The sequence below is a fragment of the Perca fluviatilis genome, chromosome 23 (genome assembly GCF_010015445.1).
Source record: "Perca fluviatilis chromosome 23, GENO_Pfluv_1.0, whole genome shotgun sequence".
NCBI lineage: Eukaryota > Metazoa > Chordata > Actinopteri > Perciformes > Percidae > Perca > Perca fluviatilis.
Window position 1 is genome coordinate 24,208,962 of NC_053134.1, and position 12,992 is coordinate 24,221,953.

The window sequence follows — 12,992 nt, forward strand, 5'->3', positions numbered from 1 at the left end:
TAGGGGTGAAAGCAATGGAGAGGGCTGGGCAGTGGACAAAGGAGTACTCAGATCTTTTACCTAAGTAAAAGTACTAATACTACGACTTCTGTGTGTGTTTTGTGTGTAAAAATCTTAATTTGTTGTAATGTGTTGTTATTAACTAGTAACTAAAGCTGTCAGATAGAATGGAGAGGAGTAAAAAGTACAATACTTGTCTCTGAAACGTAGCGGAGTAGAAGTAGAAAGTGGCATGAAAAGAAAAGACTTAAGTGAAGTACAAGTACCTCAAATTTGTACTTAAGTACAGTACTTGAGTAAATACACTTAGTTACATTCCACCACTGGGGTCTGGGTACAGCAGGGGCAAAAAGCATATATGTCTATTGGGCAAAAATCTCAGGAGTCAGGTTAGGGTCAGGTACAACTGGTGCCCAAAGGGTGCTTAGCCTACTTCTAGTTATTATAATTTGGGTGAACTGCCCTTTAAACTACAGTTTTTGCTATAAAAAAAATATGATAATGTGAACACCTGATGTTATATTATGATGGATATGAAAATTATGGCTTGGGTACTGTATTATATATGCATACTTTATTCTTTATCTCTTTTGTACAAACAAAACCAAACAGAGTGTACTGTCTCTTTAAAGGCGGTCACTGGTCGCTTCTCGCCTAGCCTAGCCTCCCGCTGCTACTTGTATTTCTGCAACAAGATGGCTGTCGTTCCTGAGAGCAGAGTCCTCACTTTCAGCGTTTTTAAATGGAGCTCTTACTCCTCTACATATTTACCCGAGTGAGTAATGCACACGTTAGTTGGCCCGACGTATGCATTAGGTGTTGTGTTCACAAGTGGTCTTGAAGCGCCTCAATGCACCAATGTTTCTTCGAGTTGGCCCGACTGGCCTAGCTCGTCTGCGATCCGAGCCAGCAAGCGTTAGCTTGGTTAGCGGCTGCAGGGGGCGTTCGGTGTTGATACGTTATCGCTCCGAGGATGATGTTGCTGATGAAGCGTTCGTGGTAACGTTAAAGAGTTACTTATGAAGGATTGTATGTTTGATAAGGCGACATTGGGCGATATTTCTTCTGAAAGTGTAATGTCACTCAGCAGTGACATTAGATAATTCAGTAGATAGGAGTGTGTCTCTTGTGCACCGCCCCTCCGTTTTGGGTGCTTTGTTTACGTCAAGTTATGTTTTCATCTCTTGAGAAGAGCTTGTTTTGGATCTGCAGCCTTCATTGCTTCGTATTGCCACTGGTTATCAAGTACTTCACATCCTCCAGACTAATAGTTGTCAAAACGCTACCGTATTTTAGTATTTGATTCAGCAATGTGCAGGTCGGCACACTAGTATGTCAAAAACGAACGTCCACGTTAGCAAACTGGCCTCCAGAGCTAAAGTAGCTAACAAGTGTTAGCTGCTGTTATCTAACCAAACAGCTCTGTTTTAGCAGCAATAGCGAATCGGCTTGTTTACCGGCTACTTGGAACCGGTGTTATGAAACGAGCGGTTGCACTTCGTGGATGGCATTCACAAATAAACACTCTTAAATGTCAGAATTTTTAAGTGAAGTCACGCATATTTTCAGAGCATTCGCCTGTTGCTGGTTCAGCACTCATACAGATAACGTTACGGGTTAGCTGTAGCTGACGTGAATGTTAGCTTGCTAGCTAACAACAACAACAACAACAACGGTCTGCTAGCTATCGTTACTGTAATAACAATTAAATGGACTCATTGCACCTGTGAGCACAGTCTAGCGGGCCTGCACAAGTATAATTGTTATACGACACAAACATTCACACCCATGTTTATTCTGCTTTGTAGTAAATGATGATTCCTGTAACGTTATCATAACTTTGTCTTTGATGGAGTGTTGTCTGCAGTTTCTCCAGTATTTTACTGATGTGATGTAAGGTTGGGACGATATACTTTTGCCCCGCGTCGATTCTTTCACGATACATGGGTGCCTATTCGATTTGTATTGCGATTTTCATGTATTGCGATTTTCCTTTCCTTCTTTAACAAAAACAGAAGTTGAATAACACACTACTAGAGACAATATATCATGAGACATTTCTAAAAGCGAATTGTTTTCTAAGAAGAATGCACATCACATGTCAGTCGGTCTGACATTTATTTCATTTGTAAAGAAGTACATAACATGGAGTTTCTGCTTTCGCTCTTTTTTTGTTATTGCTGGAAACCGATATGATGAAGTTGCCGTCAGCGGTACCTATGAACAGAAAATATTTAGGTCAATCGTTGGTAACAAAATAAATAAAATCCACTCTGGGGTAGAGATCGATTTTAAAAAAGTCGTCGTGATGATGTCCCATGGGCATTAATAAACTCTACCTTTCTTTGTTTGGGGTTTCTTAGGAATATCTTGGTGGACAAACCTAATGATCAGTCTTCCAGGTGGTCTTCTGAGAGCAACTACCCACCACAGGTAGGTCTACCATGTCCACTTGACTGTCCCCAGATGAAGCGTGACTTGAGGATTGACAGTGTGCGTTAAGAACAAATTGTGAAGTTCAGGGAGGCTTGTTGTTTGTCTTTTTATACTGTTTGTAATTGTGTGGTATACTGTCACCATTCTTTTTAAGGGCCTTTTCGCACCTGAAAGTCCAAACCAAGGTCTGGACCAAGGTTCATGCTTTTGTTCCATTGTATACATTTGATCTGGGTTAGTTTTGGTTTCAGAGTTTTCCCCTAGATTTGTGGAAGTCTTAAGTGCATATATTTGACAGGGGGTTTAGGGGTCCTCCTTCAAGAAAATGTTGTTGATTATATTTTGGGGCTTTTCCCTTTCATTACATAGACAGTGGATAGCCATGAAAGTGGGAAAGAGATGGGGGATGACACTCAGCAAAGGGCAGCAGGTCGGATTCGAACCCGCGGGACTCCGCCAACGTGGGGCGAACGCTCTTACTGGGTGAGCTAGAGGCCACCCCGTTGTTTTTCAATTTAACAAATAAACACATCATTTTGGACCATTATTATTGCAATATCTGTGTCTCAAACATTGGAAAAGGTAAAGCAGATAATGGGAAAAAAAACCACTGCAAAAGCTTAAAGAAAAAACTTGCTAAAGACGTCCAATGGGGATCAACATTGCATTGTTGCTATACCTAAGGTATAGGTGGTGCCCAAAACGGCTTGGGTGCTGCGCCTAAACCTTATAATTGCAGGGAAAATGCTGGCTTTCACACTGCAGTTATGCAAGCGCATTATATAACTATACATGACATAACTACGTCCTGTTGCATCACATATGTGAGCCGCGTCTCCCGGTACTTGTAAGTGATTGGTTTGACGATGGGCTTCTCCGTTCTCTCGTATCCTCTCTCCTGCTCTCCCCGTGCTAGCGCGGCTCTTTTTGTTTTGTTGCGGTGTTGAGAAGCAAGACACAGGAACTTTACTTGGGGTTTGAGGAGCTGTAATATTAATTCAGAGACAAACTGAAACCTACACTGTTCATTTACTACCACTTAACAAGTAATCTGCTGATTTATTCTCTGCTGAGCGCATCTACCGTCCCCCTCTCTCGTATACACACTTAAGTACTGAGCTATTCCTTAAAGGAGCTACGCTTCTCTTATAACGCAACGATAGCCTGCCAGAACTTCCTGTATTTGGTCCCAAAGTCCGACCATAAAAAAAAATGCTTTCACACTAGAAAACAAACCGGACCACGGTTCAGTTTGATCTAGACCGAGACCACATTTCGGCCGTTTGGTCCGGACCGTGGTCCGGGGGAGGTTTCACTCCTTTAATTTTGGTTCGGATCAAACTGAAAAGTCCAAAAGTCCAGACCAAACGAGGTCGGTGTGAAAGGCCCCTTAGACACTGCCAGGTCCCACGTCTTTCTCATTTCTTTACAAACTCCTTAGCTTACCAGGTTGCTGACCTGTTCTTATTTGATCAACAGAAACAAAGTTGGTGCCAGTTGACCTCAGACATTTGAGCAGTAGTGTCCGAGTTGTTGTGGACTGCAAATTGAAATTGTAGTGCAAACATGATCAGAGCCGATGTGGCAGACAAGGTAAAAGTTGTTTTTAGGGCTGCAACTAACGATTTATTATCATCGTCGATTAGGGATTGACCAATACTGTTTTTTCAGGGCCGATACTGATTACTAGAAGTTAATGAAACCGGTAAACCAATATTTGGAACCGATATGCATTTACAGTGAAAATGAAAATATTGAAATCAAAATTAAGATTTTGGAATGTTACAAACTACAACACTTTGTTTAAATACTTTAAGCAATTATTTAATAAATGAGAAACTGTGAACATAATTCACAGTAACAGTCAGATAGTGTTGTGGGGGGGGAGACATTAAGTCAGACTCAGTGGGGAGAGAAACAGAAGGGGCAGACGGAGCCAAAGTAGCGGACCTTTTAATTAACTAACTTTATCGGCTATCGGGCAAATAAAACGCAGATACAGATAATCTGCAAACTGCCAAAAAACGGGCCGATAATTGGCCTCTCCCTATTGTTGATTAATCTGTTGATTATTTTCTCGATTTAGTTGTTTGGTCTATAAAATATCAGAAAATAATGAAAAATGTGGATCAGTGGTTCCCAAAGCCCGAGAGAACGTCCTCAAAGGTCTCGTTTTGTCCACAACTCAAAGATATTCAGTTTACTTTAACAGAGGAGAGAAGAAACTAGAACATATTCATAATCTGAGAATTTTCTGAAACGGATTCATCAATTATGAAAATAGTTGACAATTATTTTAATATTTACCAATGAAATGATTAATCTTTGCAGCTCTAGTTGTTTTAAGTGAGATAAGAACAGCGTGGTAGGTGCAATGTGGCACTGACCTTGAGGATGTAATAGGAGCAGCAGTTTTGAGTGATGACATTATTTAGTTATATTTAGAGCTGGAAGATTAATCGTAAATGTATCGACATTCCGAAGCTGTTTTCGACGTATTTTTTCCCACGACGATAATTTCGATAATTTATTCCTGTTGATAGGCCTACTTCTGAAAAACATTCTGCCGCGTGTGCAGTCACGTGACTTGACCCGGACCATTCAGCCGCACGGAAAGCATAACGGAGGATAACCCAAACAGCGAGTCCGAGTCAACTGAGCAACTTGTGCCCAAAAAAAAAACCCTGTGTCCGTCGTCTGGAAACATTTTGGCTTCAGAAAAGATGATTTAATTGATTTTAATTATCGTTCATTTATCGTTATCGAGGTAGACTGTGCAATTAATCGTGATTTTGTGCCAGTTTGCTATAGTAGTCAGTGTATTTACTGTCAGTGTGCTGGGGGAAAAGGCTATGTCCACTAAAGCATTTTTTGTGTGGAATAAAGGATTTTGTACCATGTTTTTAAAATGTACTGAATGAGTTGCTCATTAACATGGCTTAGATATGATTATGAAATTGACTAACTGGTAGTGGGGCTTTCTCTGCTATGTGCTTTGAGTGCTCTCCCCACGCCCCAGATTTAGGCTAAAGACACAAAGGCTCCAGAGAATTTATCATCCACTTATGATTCCTTGGAGTCATTTCATAAGCAGAATTTCCAAACATTCCTTAGTCCCAGCTTTCTCAGTTGTGTGAATAAGCTGCAGTTTCTTGTCTTTTATCACATCTTTGTGCTTTGGACTGACAGTTGGCCAAAAAGAGCTGTTTGAAGACGTCACTTTGGTTGGTTGTTGTTGTTGCATTTTTCACATTTTTCTGACCTTTCATAGACCCAGTGATTAATAAAAAAAAAAAGAGCAAATTAAATAATACTTCTTTGCAGCTCTAATTGGTGTCAATCTCGAGTCATTCAGATATGTTTTCATGCTAATATGTGGCCTTGCCACACAACTAGAGCACAGTTAAAACGCCATAGTACTGAAAAGAAATATTTCAATATATACACGTCGTGAAATGTTTAACCCGTTCTGTACCAACATTGATTTGTCCTTAAACAAACAACATATTGTAGCTGGTATGGTGGCATGTTTCGATTGGCTTCAGAAAGCTCACTGACCCAGTGAACAAGACAGTGAACTTTACTCCCAGGAGGGAGATGGGTGAAGTTCACTTTGAATGTCCAAAGTGGATAGTCGCTGATGTGGGAACTAGATGTACTCTGTCTCTGGAAGAAAAACATGTTCACACAAAGTAAATGCATGAATTTGTGATAACAGCACATACATCGTATTGTTCATAGGGGAACTCCCAGCGCTCGCCCATGTTATTCATACCATAGCAAAACTACACAAAAATCAAGTGGCTCAAATAGTTTATTCCCCTTCCGTCGAGCCATTAAACCAACGTGTGTGCCAAATTACAGGCAAGAATCTGTAAATGTTTAGTTCAACATATGAGTCATCGCAGGAGCTCGACGGGAGCATCCGGCTTTACTAACGCATGTTGACTCATGACCACCTGGGCCGAAAAGGACCGGATCAATGCCTGGCAGGAGTAGAGCTGGGTACCGAATTCAATACTTTTTAGGCACCGACCGAATTGCCTCCTTAGTATCAAGTATCAAAATATGCCTCGTCAGTCAATACCCAATTTCAATACCAAAGGAGTCAATCTCATCAGTCAGTGAGCCAATAAGCACGCAGAATGCTGCTGATTGGCTGTCTTAACAAAGGAAAAACTCTCTGTTACACAGAGACGAGGCTCACGTGGTAGGAGCTGGGGAAAAAAATGAATTAGTGCCGTAATTTTGTAATTTCTTTGGCCTTTTCCACCTTTTATTTGATAGGACAGCTAGGTGAGAAAGGGGAGAGAGAGGGGGAAGACATGCAGAAAATTGTCACAGGTCTGATTTGAACCCTGGACCTCTGCGTCGAGGCATAAACCACCCAGTATATGTGTGCCTGCTCTACCCACTGAGCCAACCCGGCCACATTTTGTAATTTCTTTTTGTTTTATAAAATTGGTATCAAAAATTATCGTTTAGGAACAGCATCAACGTCACTGTAATGGTATCGGTACCGGTACCGAATATTTTTAAACGATACCCATTCCTAGGCAGGGGAGTCAAAAGCCAGTAGAATTGCTTTTATGGTATTGATTAAAGTTGAGCGTGACATTCATGTGGAAGAGTGCATGAATTACATCACCGTTTCATCCCAGATTAATGATATTGATAAAGGCTCAGGACATGGATTGATAGAATTTCTTTGCCTGAGTGGTCCCTGTGTTTTTTGTTTGTTGTTAAATGCCTGCTTTCCAGTGGCACATTAAATCAACTTTGTTCAACAATTCGATTCTTTCACAATACATGGGTGCCGATTTAGATTTTTATTATGATTTTCATTTATTGCGATTCTAGAAGGATGGCGATTCGATAGTATTGAGTATTGCGTTGTGTCGGCGTTCTAACCTCCGGTGGATTTGTGAGGGCTATGGTTAACTGCTCCTCAGATCTCTGCAGGGTAAATCCAGACAGCTAGCTAGACTATCTGTCCAATCAGAGTTTTCTCTCGCACGACTAAAACTACTTTTGAACGTACACATGTTCCACCAAAACAAGTTCCTTCCCAAGGCTATTTTGCAGAGGCGCCGTTGCTTAGCACCGCCAATTTCCAAGCAACAGCACAGTCTGTAGGAATTTCTCCATTCAGTGTGAACTTATGAGAATATTCTGAAGTAAAGAAATCTATTCAGTGATTGGTCCATGCCTGTGTCGTCATCCAAAATTCCGTTTGTGTCGTGAATCATCTCTAAGAGTGACACTTAAGATATAGTCCTACACTCCACTTAGATTACGACTGAGATGCTTGATAACTAACCTTTTTAAGTGCAGCTTTGGGCCAATATTTTTTTACTCTTAAGTCAATTCTCAGCTGTGTTCTTGTTAGTAATTCTCAGAGGCTTGATAAATACGGGCCCAGATCTATCCCCACACCTCTCTCCACTGCAGCTGATTGCAGACCACGCCCACCTCCACAAAAACAAAGAAATGGGGCCACCTCTCGCTCATCTGGTAGAGTGTGCGCCCCTTAAGTTTGAATCCGACCTGCGGCCCTTTGGGGTGTGTCATCCCCTCACTCAGTCCCCCTTTTCTCTCTATCTGCACTATCTAAAAAATAAATTAAAAAAAATAAATTCTGGGAAGAATAATTTATTTTAAAAATGGTCACAAAAAATAAAACTACACATACATGAATCAATGTTCCTGCCTGTGGTCTCCACTCGTTGTGGCCTAATGGCCACTGGCGATTTGTCACTAGTGGCTTTTTTTCATTACATGGTACCTGCTCGCCTCCACTCGCCTTTTTTGTTTTTCCATTATGAAAAAAAGTCCTTTTTTTTTTTTTTTGTATCACCTCCGTCGAGGTTCCAAGCAAGCTGAGGCGATACCAAAAGGTGACGTGAAAACCTGCAGGCTACTGATTGGTACGAGAGAATTGTCACTAATCACTGCGTCATCATTGCTAGCGACAGACGGGGGTGTCCCGAACAAATTTTTAAATAGTTTAGTTTATTTTTTTATTATTTTGCTGCCTCCAGCTTCTTTTGAAACTAAATGTATCTTCTGGCAAACAGCCACATGCCAAAAAGAACACACCTTCGACGTTCTGTGTGTGTGTCGCGTTAGGTAATGGCAGTTTTCTCCGGCGTTGCTATGACGACCAGCCACGCTCGCCTCACGCGTGAGGCGGTACTAAATCTGCAATGGAAAATGGAGGACGGGGCACGTTGGGCCGAGCTGGTACTAGCAGTGGGTAAGCGCCATAAGTGTCCTGGCTTGTTAGAGCACCAGTGACACGTAGACGCGGCTCATAGACTGTCCGTAATGCCCCTTACCTGACGCAGTAGCTCCACCCTGCTGTAGTCATTGAGGTAATGAGCGGATCTTTACCTAGTGGCCGGCCTGCCATGAGTGCCGTCCTCCACCCACTTATTAGCATCATAAGTCTGCTCTCTTTTTTTTTTGCCTTTAGTCCATTTCAAGCCTCCCATCTCTCACCTTTTCCTCTCTCTTTGTCTCCAGTTTTTAATCTTGAAATTGGAAAGGCCGGCAATCGTTCAGAGCATCACCTTCGGGAAGTACGAGAAGACTCACGTCTGCAACCTGAAGAAGTTTAAAGTGTTTGGTGGGATGAGTGAAGAAAACATGACCGAGCTTTTGTCCAGGTGAGATGCCACTGCTTATGCCAGTCCAACTGTTTTTTTTTTGTTTTTTTTGTTTTTGGTGTCATGTGTGATTATTGCAGTTTGAACATAGACTTTTCAGCAGCTTCAGTGTTAAAGAATGGTGAAAGCACTTTTTATTTTACTAGATCTCTATATCTCTTTACATCAATTTTTATTATTATTATTATTTTTTTTAAATAACAAATGAAATTCGAATGGTATCCTGGGCGGGTGCTCCAGAGCTGCCGCACCCACTGAAAATACCGAGCACCCACGTGTGCCAGACTGCCAGTAGGCTACATTCATTTAAAATGAAACATTGCAGTTGGTGCTAAGTGGAGCGTTGTGAGCGCTGATCGCGGTTACGTGTCAGATAAACTTTTCATCTCCAATCCTATCTGGATTTGTGAGAAGTGGCGCTGTCCTGAGTTGAAAGATAGCCTACTTAACGGCTTTATTATCGAGTTAATAGGCATGTGTGTTCATGTCGGCCGCTGTCCATTTCCTAAGGAGGATGGAGGAAAACATAAATCGGCCCCTGTGATAGAGGAAGACTGACAGTTCTAATATACATATTATAATTTATTTACAAGACTGTCAAAGGGAGACGAGTATCTCTCTGCCCTGCCCTCTCTCGCCTCTGCCTGCTCCGTGGCCGGTAGTCGGACCAAATTTGCAATCAATGTTCGTAAAACGGCCCATATTTGAGCTGTACGTAGTTGATTTCTCGCATAAAAAAGTCTCAGAAGTGAATTTAGTGATGAAATAGCAGACGAACAATGTATAAGGTTTCCAGTTGTTGGCCACAACAGCAATCCATGGTTGTTGTGATTCTTGCGGCGCTTTGCACACCAACACACTTGATTTTGACAGCTGACAGCTGGCCCACCCACAGCGCCGCGCCTGCCTGCAAAGTTTTTAGGTTAGCTATAGAAGAGACTAGTATTAGTGTGTGTCTGACAGGGTGGCAGGGCGTGGTATCACGATGGTGGCTCTCCATCATGAGATCGGTCAGCCATCACGATGGACGATGATATCGTCCATCAGCACAACCCTACTGACCTTATAAGCATTTTTCCACTGCGGGAACTTAAAGACCTGTGATCGCCTGGAAGGCGTTGGTTCCTGCTTCTGCTTTGTGTTTCGACTATGTTTTACAAACTTGGACATTTTGGATACATGTCACTGCAGTGGGACAAACCTCATTTCTATGCGCCGTTTGGTAGGTGAGTGGAGTTCAGTTGTGTGTAGAGCTGTTAAGAATTCCAAATGTTGCTGTACAATTAATTGTCTCAAATAATTGCGATTAACAATATAATTGTCTCTTTCAGTCAAATGTTTTTACTTTTTGAAACGAATGAAAGTTTTGAATGAATCCCAGGATACATCTTTAGGTTCTATCACTGTCCCGTGACCCAGATGATGTCATAACACAGATACACAGCCTATGAAGTAAACGCCTCTTATTTATCAAAAAAAAATTCCTAACCTTGTTATTTTGTTGCTCCAACCACTAACTATTGAAATAATAATAAAAACATATAATCCGACCAATAAGCACTTATATCATTACAATTAAGCATATCTAAACAAAAGCAATTACCAGTCACACGCTTTAAGACCTTAGCTAATGTTAGCAATTAATTACGGTTAAACAAAGACATTGCGATTATCTTAAAATATTGACAATTAGACAATTATGTAATAATTTGTTACAGGCCTAGTTGTGGGACAGACAACAATGGAAAAAGTGTTGCTATTATTGATTTTACTCCATCTTTGCGTGTAATGACTTTTAAATGTCAGAATTAGTAAATCAATGGGAAGGCCTGTAGGAGGCGGAGGGAATGAGAAAATACTTTATAGACATGCAGCTTTTGGTCATGCTGCCCCGCTACTTGGTGGCTAAAAATAGTTCAGTACCAGAAGTGCTTTTAAGCAATTTGAACTTTACTGCAATACCTTATCAATGTAGTTATACAATTCAATATTTCTCTATCAGGTACATACAGCCATGTCCCACTAGTGACACAGCAGTCCATAGTGCATAATAGTGACTGTGATTATCACTAAATGCCAGGAGTCAGATCGGTACTCGGTATCGGGATACCCTGATTTAACCCTCCTGTTGTCATCGGGTCAAATTTGACCCATTTTCAAAAAGTTTCTACGTCAAAAATGTGGGTTTCTTTCAACCAAATTGTCAAAAAAAGTTACGTGGATGGTTCCATACAACCTGACCATACGACCTGAAGTGTCAAAAAAAGACGACCAAAGCTATAGCGGCGACCAAAAAAAAAAGTTTGACATTTTTTTTTGTCTACAGGAAAGATAACACAAGGGTTAAGTTATCGTAATCTGGAGGAAAGAGTTGGATCGGTGCATCCTTAGTTCTGAATTGGTTTATATGATGGTAATGATAAGCAAAATGTGCCAGTTACCGAAATGTCATGGAGGTTGCTGGGTAAAATTGCAATCTTTAGCCAGAATTGGCTGAATTTGAATTCAATTCTTGTCATTATGAGATCACTAATTCCTGGAGGAGCTGTATTGTGGGAAAGTGGAAGAAACAATTTCTTACGCTTTTGAATTAGCAAATTCAAATATATTTGACTAAGTTATGTTTAAAAAAAATAGTTTTAATGTTGCTTTTGCATTTATCTGGTGATACCTGATTATTGTGAAATACTGCTATTTATCAAACATATTTACTCATACATGTACACATGTAGATTTATTTTTTTCCTCACTGCTATATATGGAAACTGAAACTCAGTAATTGGTGGATCACAAAAATCCATCCGACCAATCCGACTATCTGATATGTACCAGTATATCGATGCGGTTAGCATCTCAACTAGGACTGTCAATTTATCAATATTCTATCGATATCCATATATGAGGCTAGATATTGTCATACATTTTTGACATCGTAATATGACACAAGTGTTGCCTTTCCCTGGTTTTAAAGGCTGAATTACAGTAAAGTGATGTAATTTTCTGAACTTACCAGACATACTAGTTCTATTATTTGCCTTTACTCACTTAGTCATTATATCCACATTACTGATGATTATTTATCAAAACTCTTATTGTGTAAATATTTTGTGAATGCACCAATAGTCAACCCTGCTATATCGATATCAATGTAATTGGTCAAAAATGATTGATATTTGATTTTCTTCACATCGCCCAGCCCTAATCTCAACCCAATAATGTTATTTGTGAAGCAGCTGCATCCTCTCCATTCTTTATTTTTTTTTTTTCTCTCTCTCCCTTCCAGTGGCCTTAAGAATGACTACAACAAAGAAACGTTCACCTTAAAGCACAAGATCGATGAGCAGATGTTTCCCTGCAGATTTGTCAAAATAGGTGAGAGCTTGTGGTTTGCAAGTGTCTGTGGTTTCTGTTGCTCTTAGAAAAGAAACATACGCTGTGAACAGGTCGGTCTCTTCACACTGTTTTGCTTCTTTCTCCGTCTTTTCTTGCTGTCTCATAGTGCCTCTGATGTCTTGGGGTCCCAGTTTTAATTTCAGCATCTGGTACATTGAGCTGCATGGTATCGAAGATCCTGATGTGGTGCAGCCCTGCCTTAACTGGTACAGCAAGGTAGGTACCCAGGGTAGCCTGGGGGGTGAAAGGCCGATTTATGCTTCTGCGTTAAATCGTCACCGTGGGTACGTACGTAGATACATGGAGATTCTGACCCTACGCCGTAGCCTGACGTGCACCTCTCAAAAAATTTAACTACATGTTGCCGCGACGCAGAACGCAACGGTCATTGGTCCCCTTGGCCGTGGCTTGGTAGCGTCGCATTTCCCCTCGTCTTGCGTTGCCAGACCTTCCTTCACAGCGCTGCCGAGGAAGGTCTGGCTAGTCCACACAGCA

General features: G+C 41.1%; 1 protein-coding gene across 2 annotated transcripts in view; it reads left to right on the top strand.

Annotated features, from left to right (window-relative positions):
• The first annotated feature begins 657 nt into the window (after positions 1-657).
• mkln1 (muskelin 1, intracellular mediator containing kelch motifs) overlaps positions 658-12,992 on the top strand; it is a 39,889-nt gene continuing 27,554 nt past the window's right edge. For both annotated transcript variants that reach the window (XM_039792096.1, XM_039792097.1), the window contains exons 1-5: positions 658-775; positions 2,364-2,433; positions 8,962-9,104; positions 12,388-12,476; positions 12,604-12,713. In XM_039792096.1, coding sequence (XP_039648030.1) covers positions 696-775; positions 2,364-2,433; positions 8,962-9,104; positions 12,388-12,476; positions 12,604-12,713 — 492 coding nt within the window. In that variant the 5' untranslated portion in view covers positions 658-695. The remainder of the gene's footprint in view (positions 776-2,363; positions 2,434-8,961; positions 9,105-12,387; positions 12,477-12,603; positions 12,714-12,992) is intronic.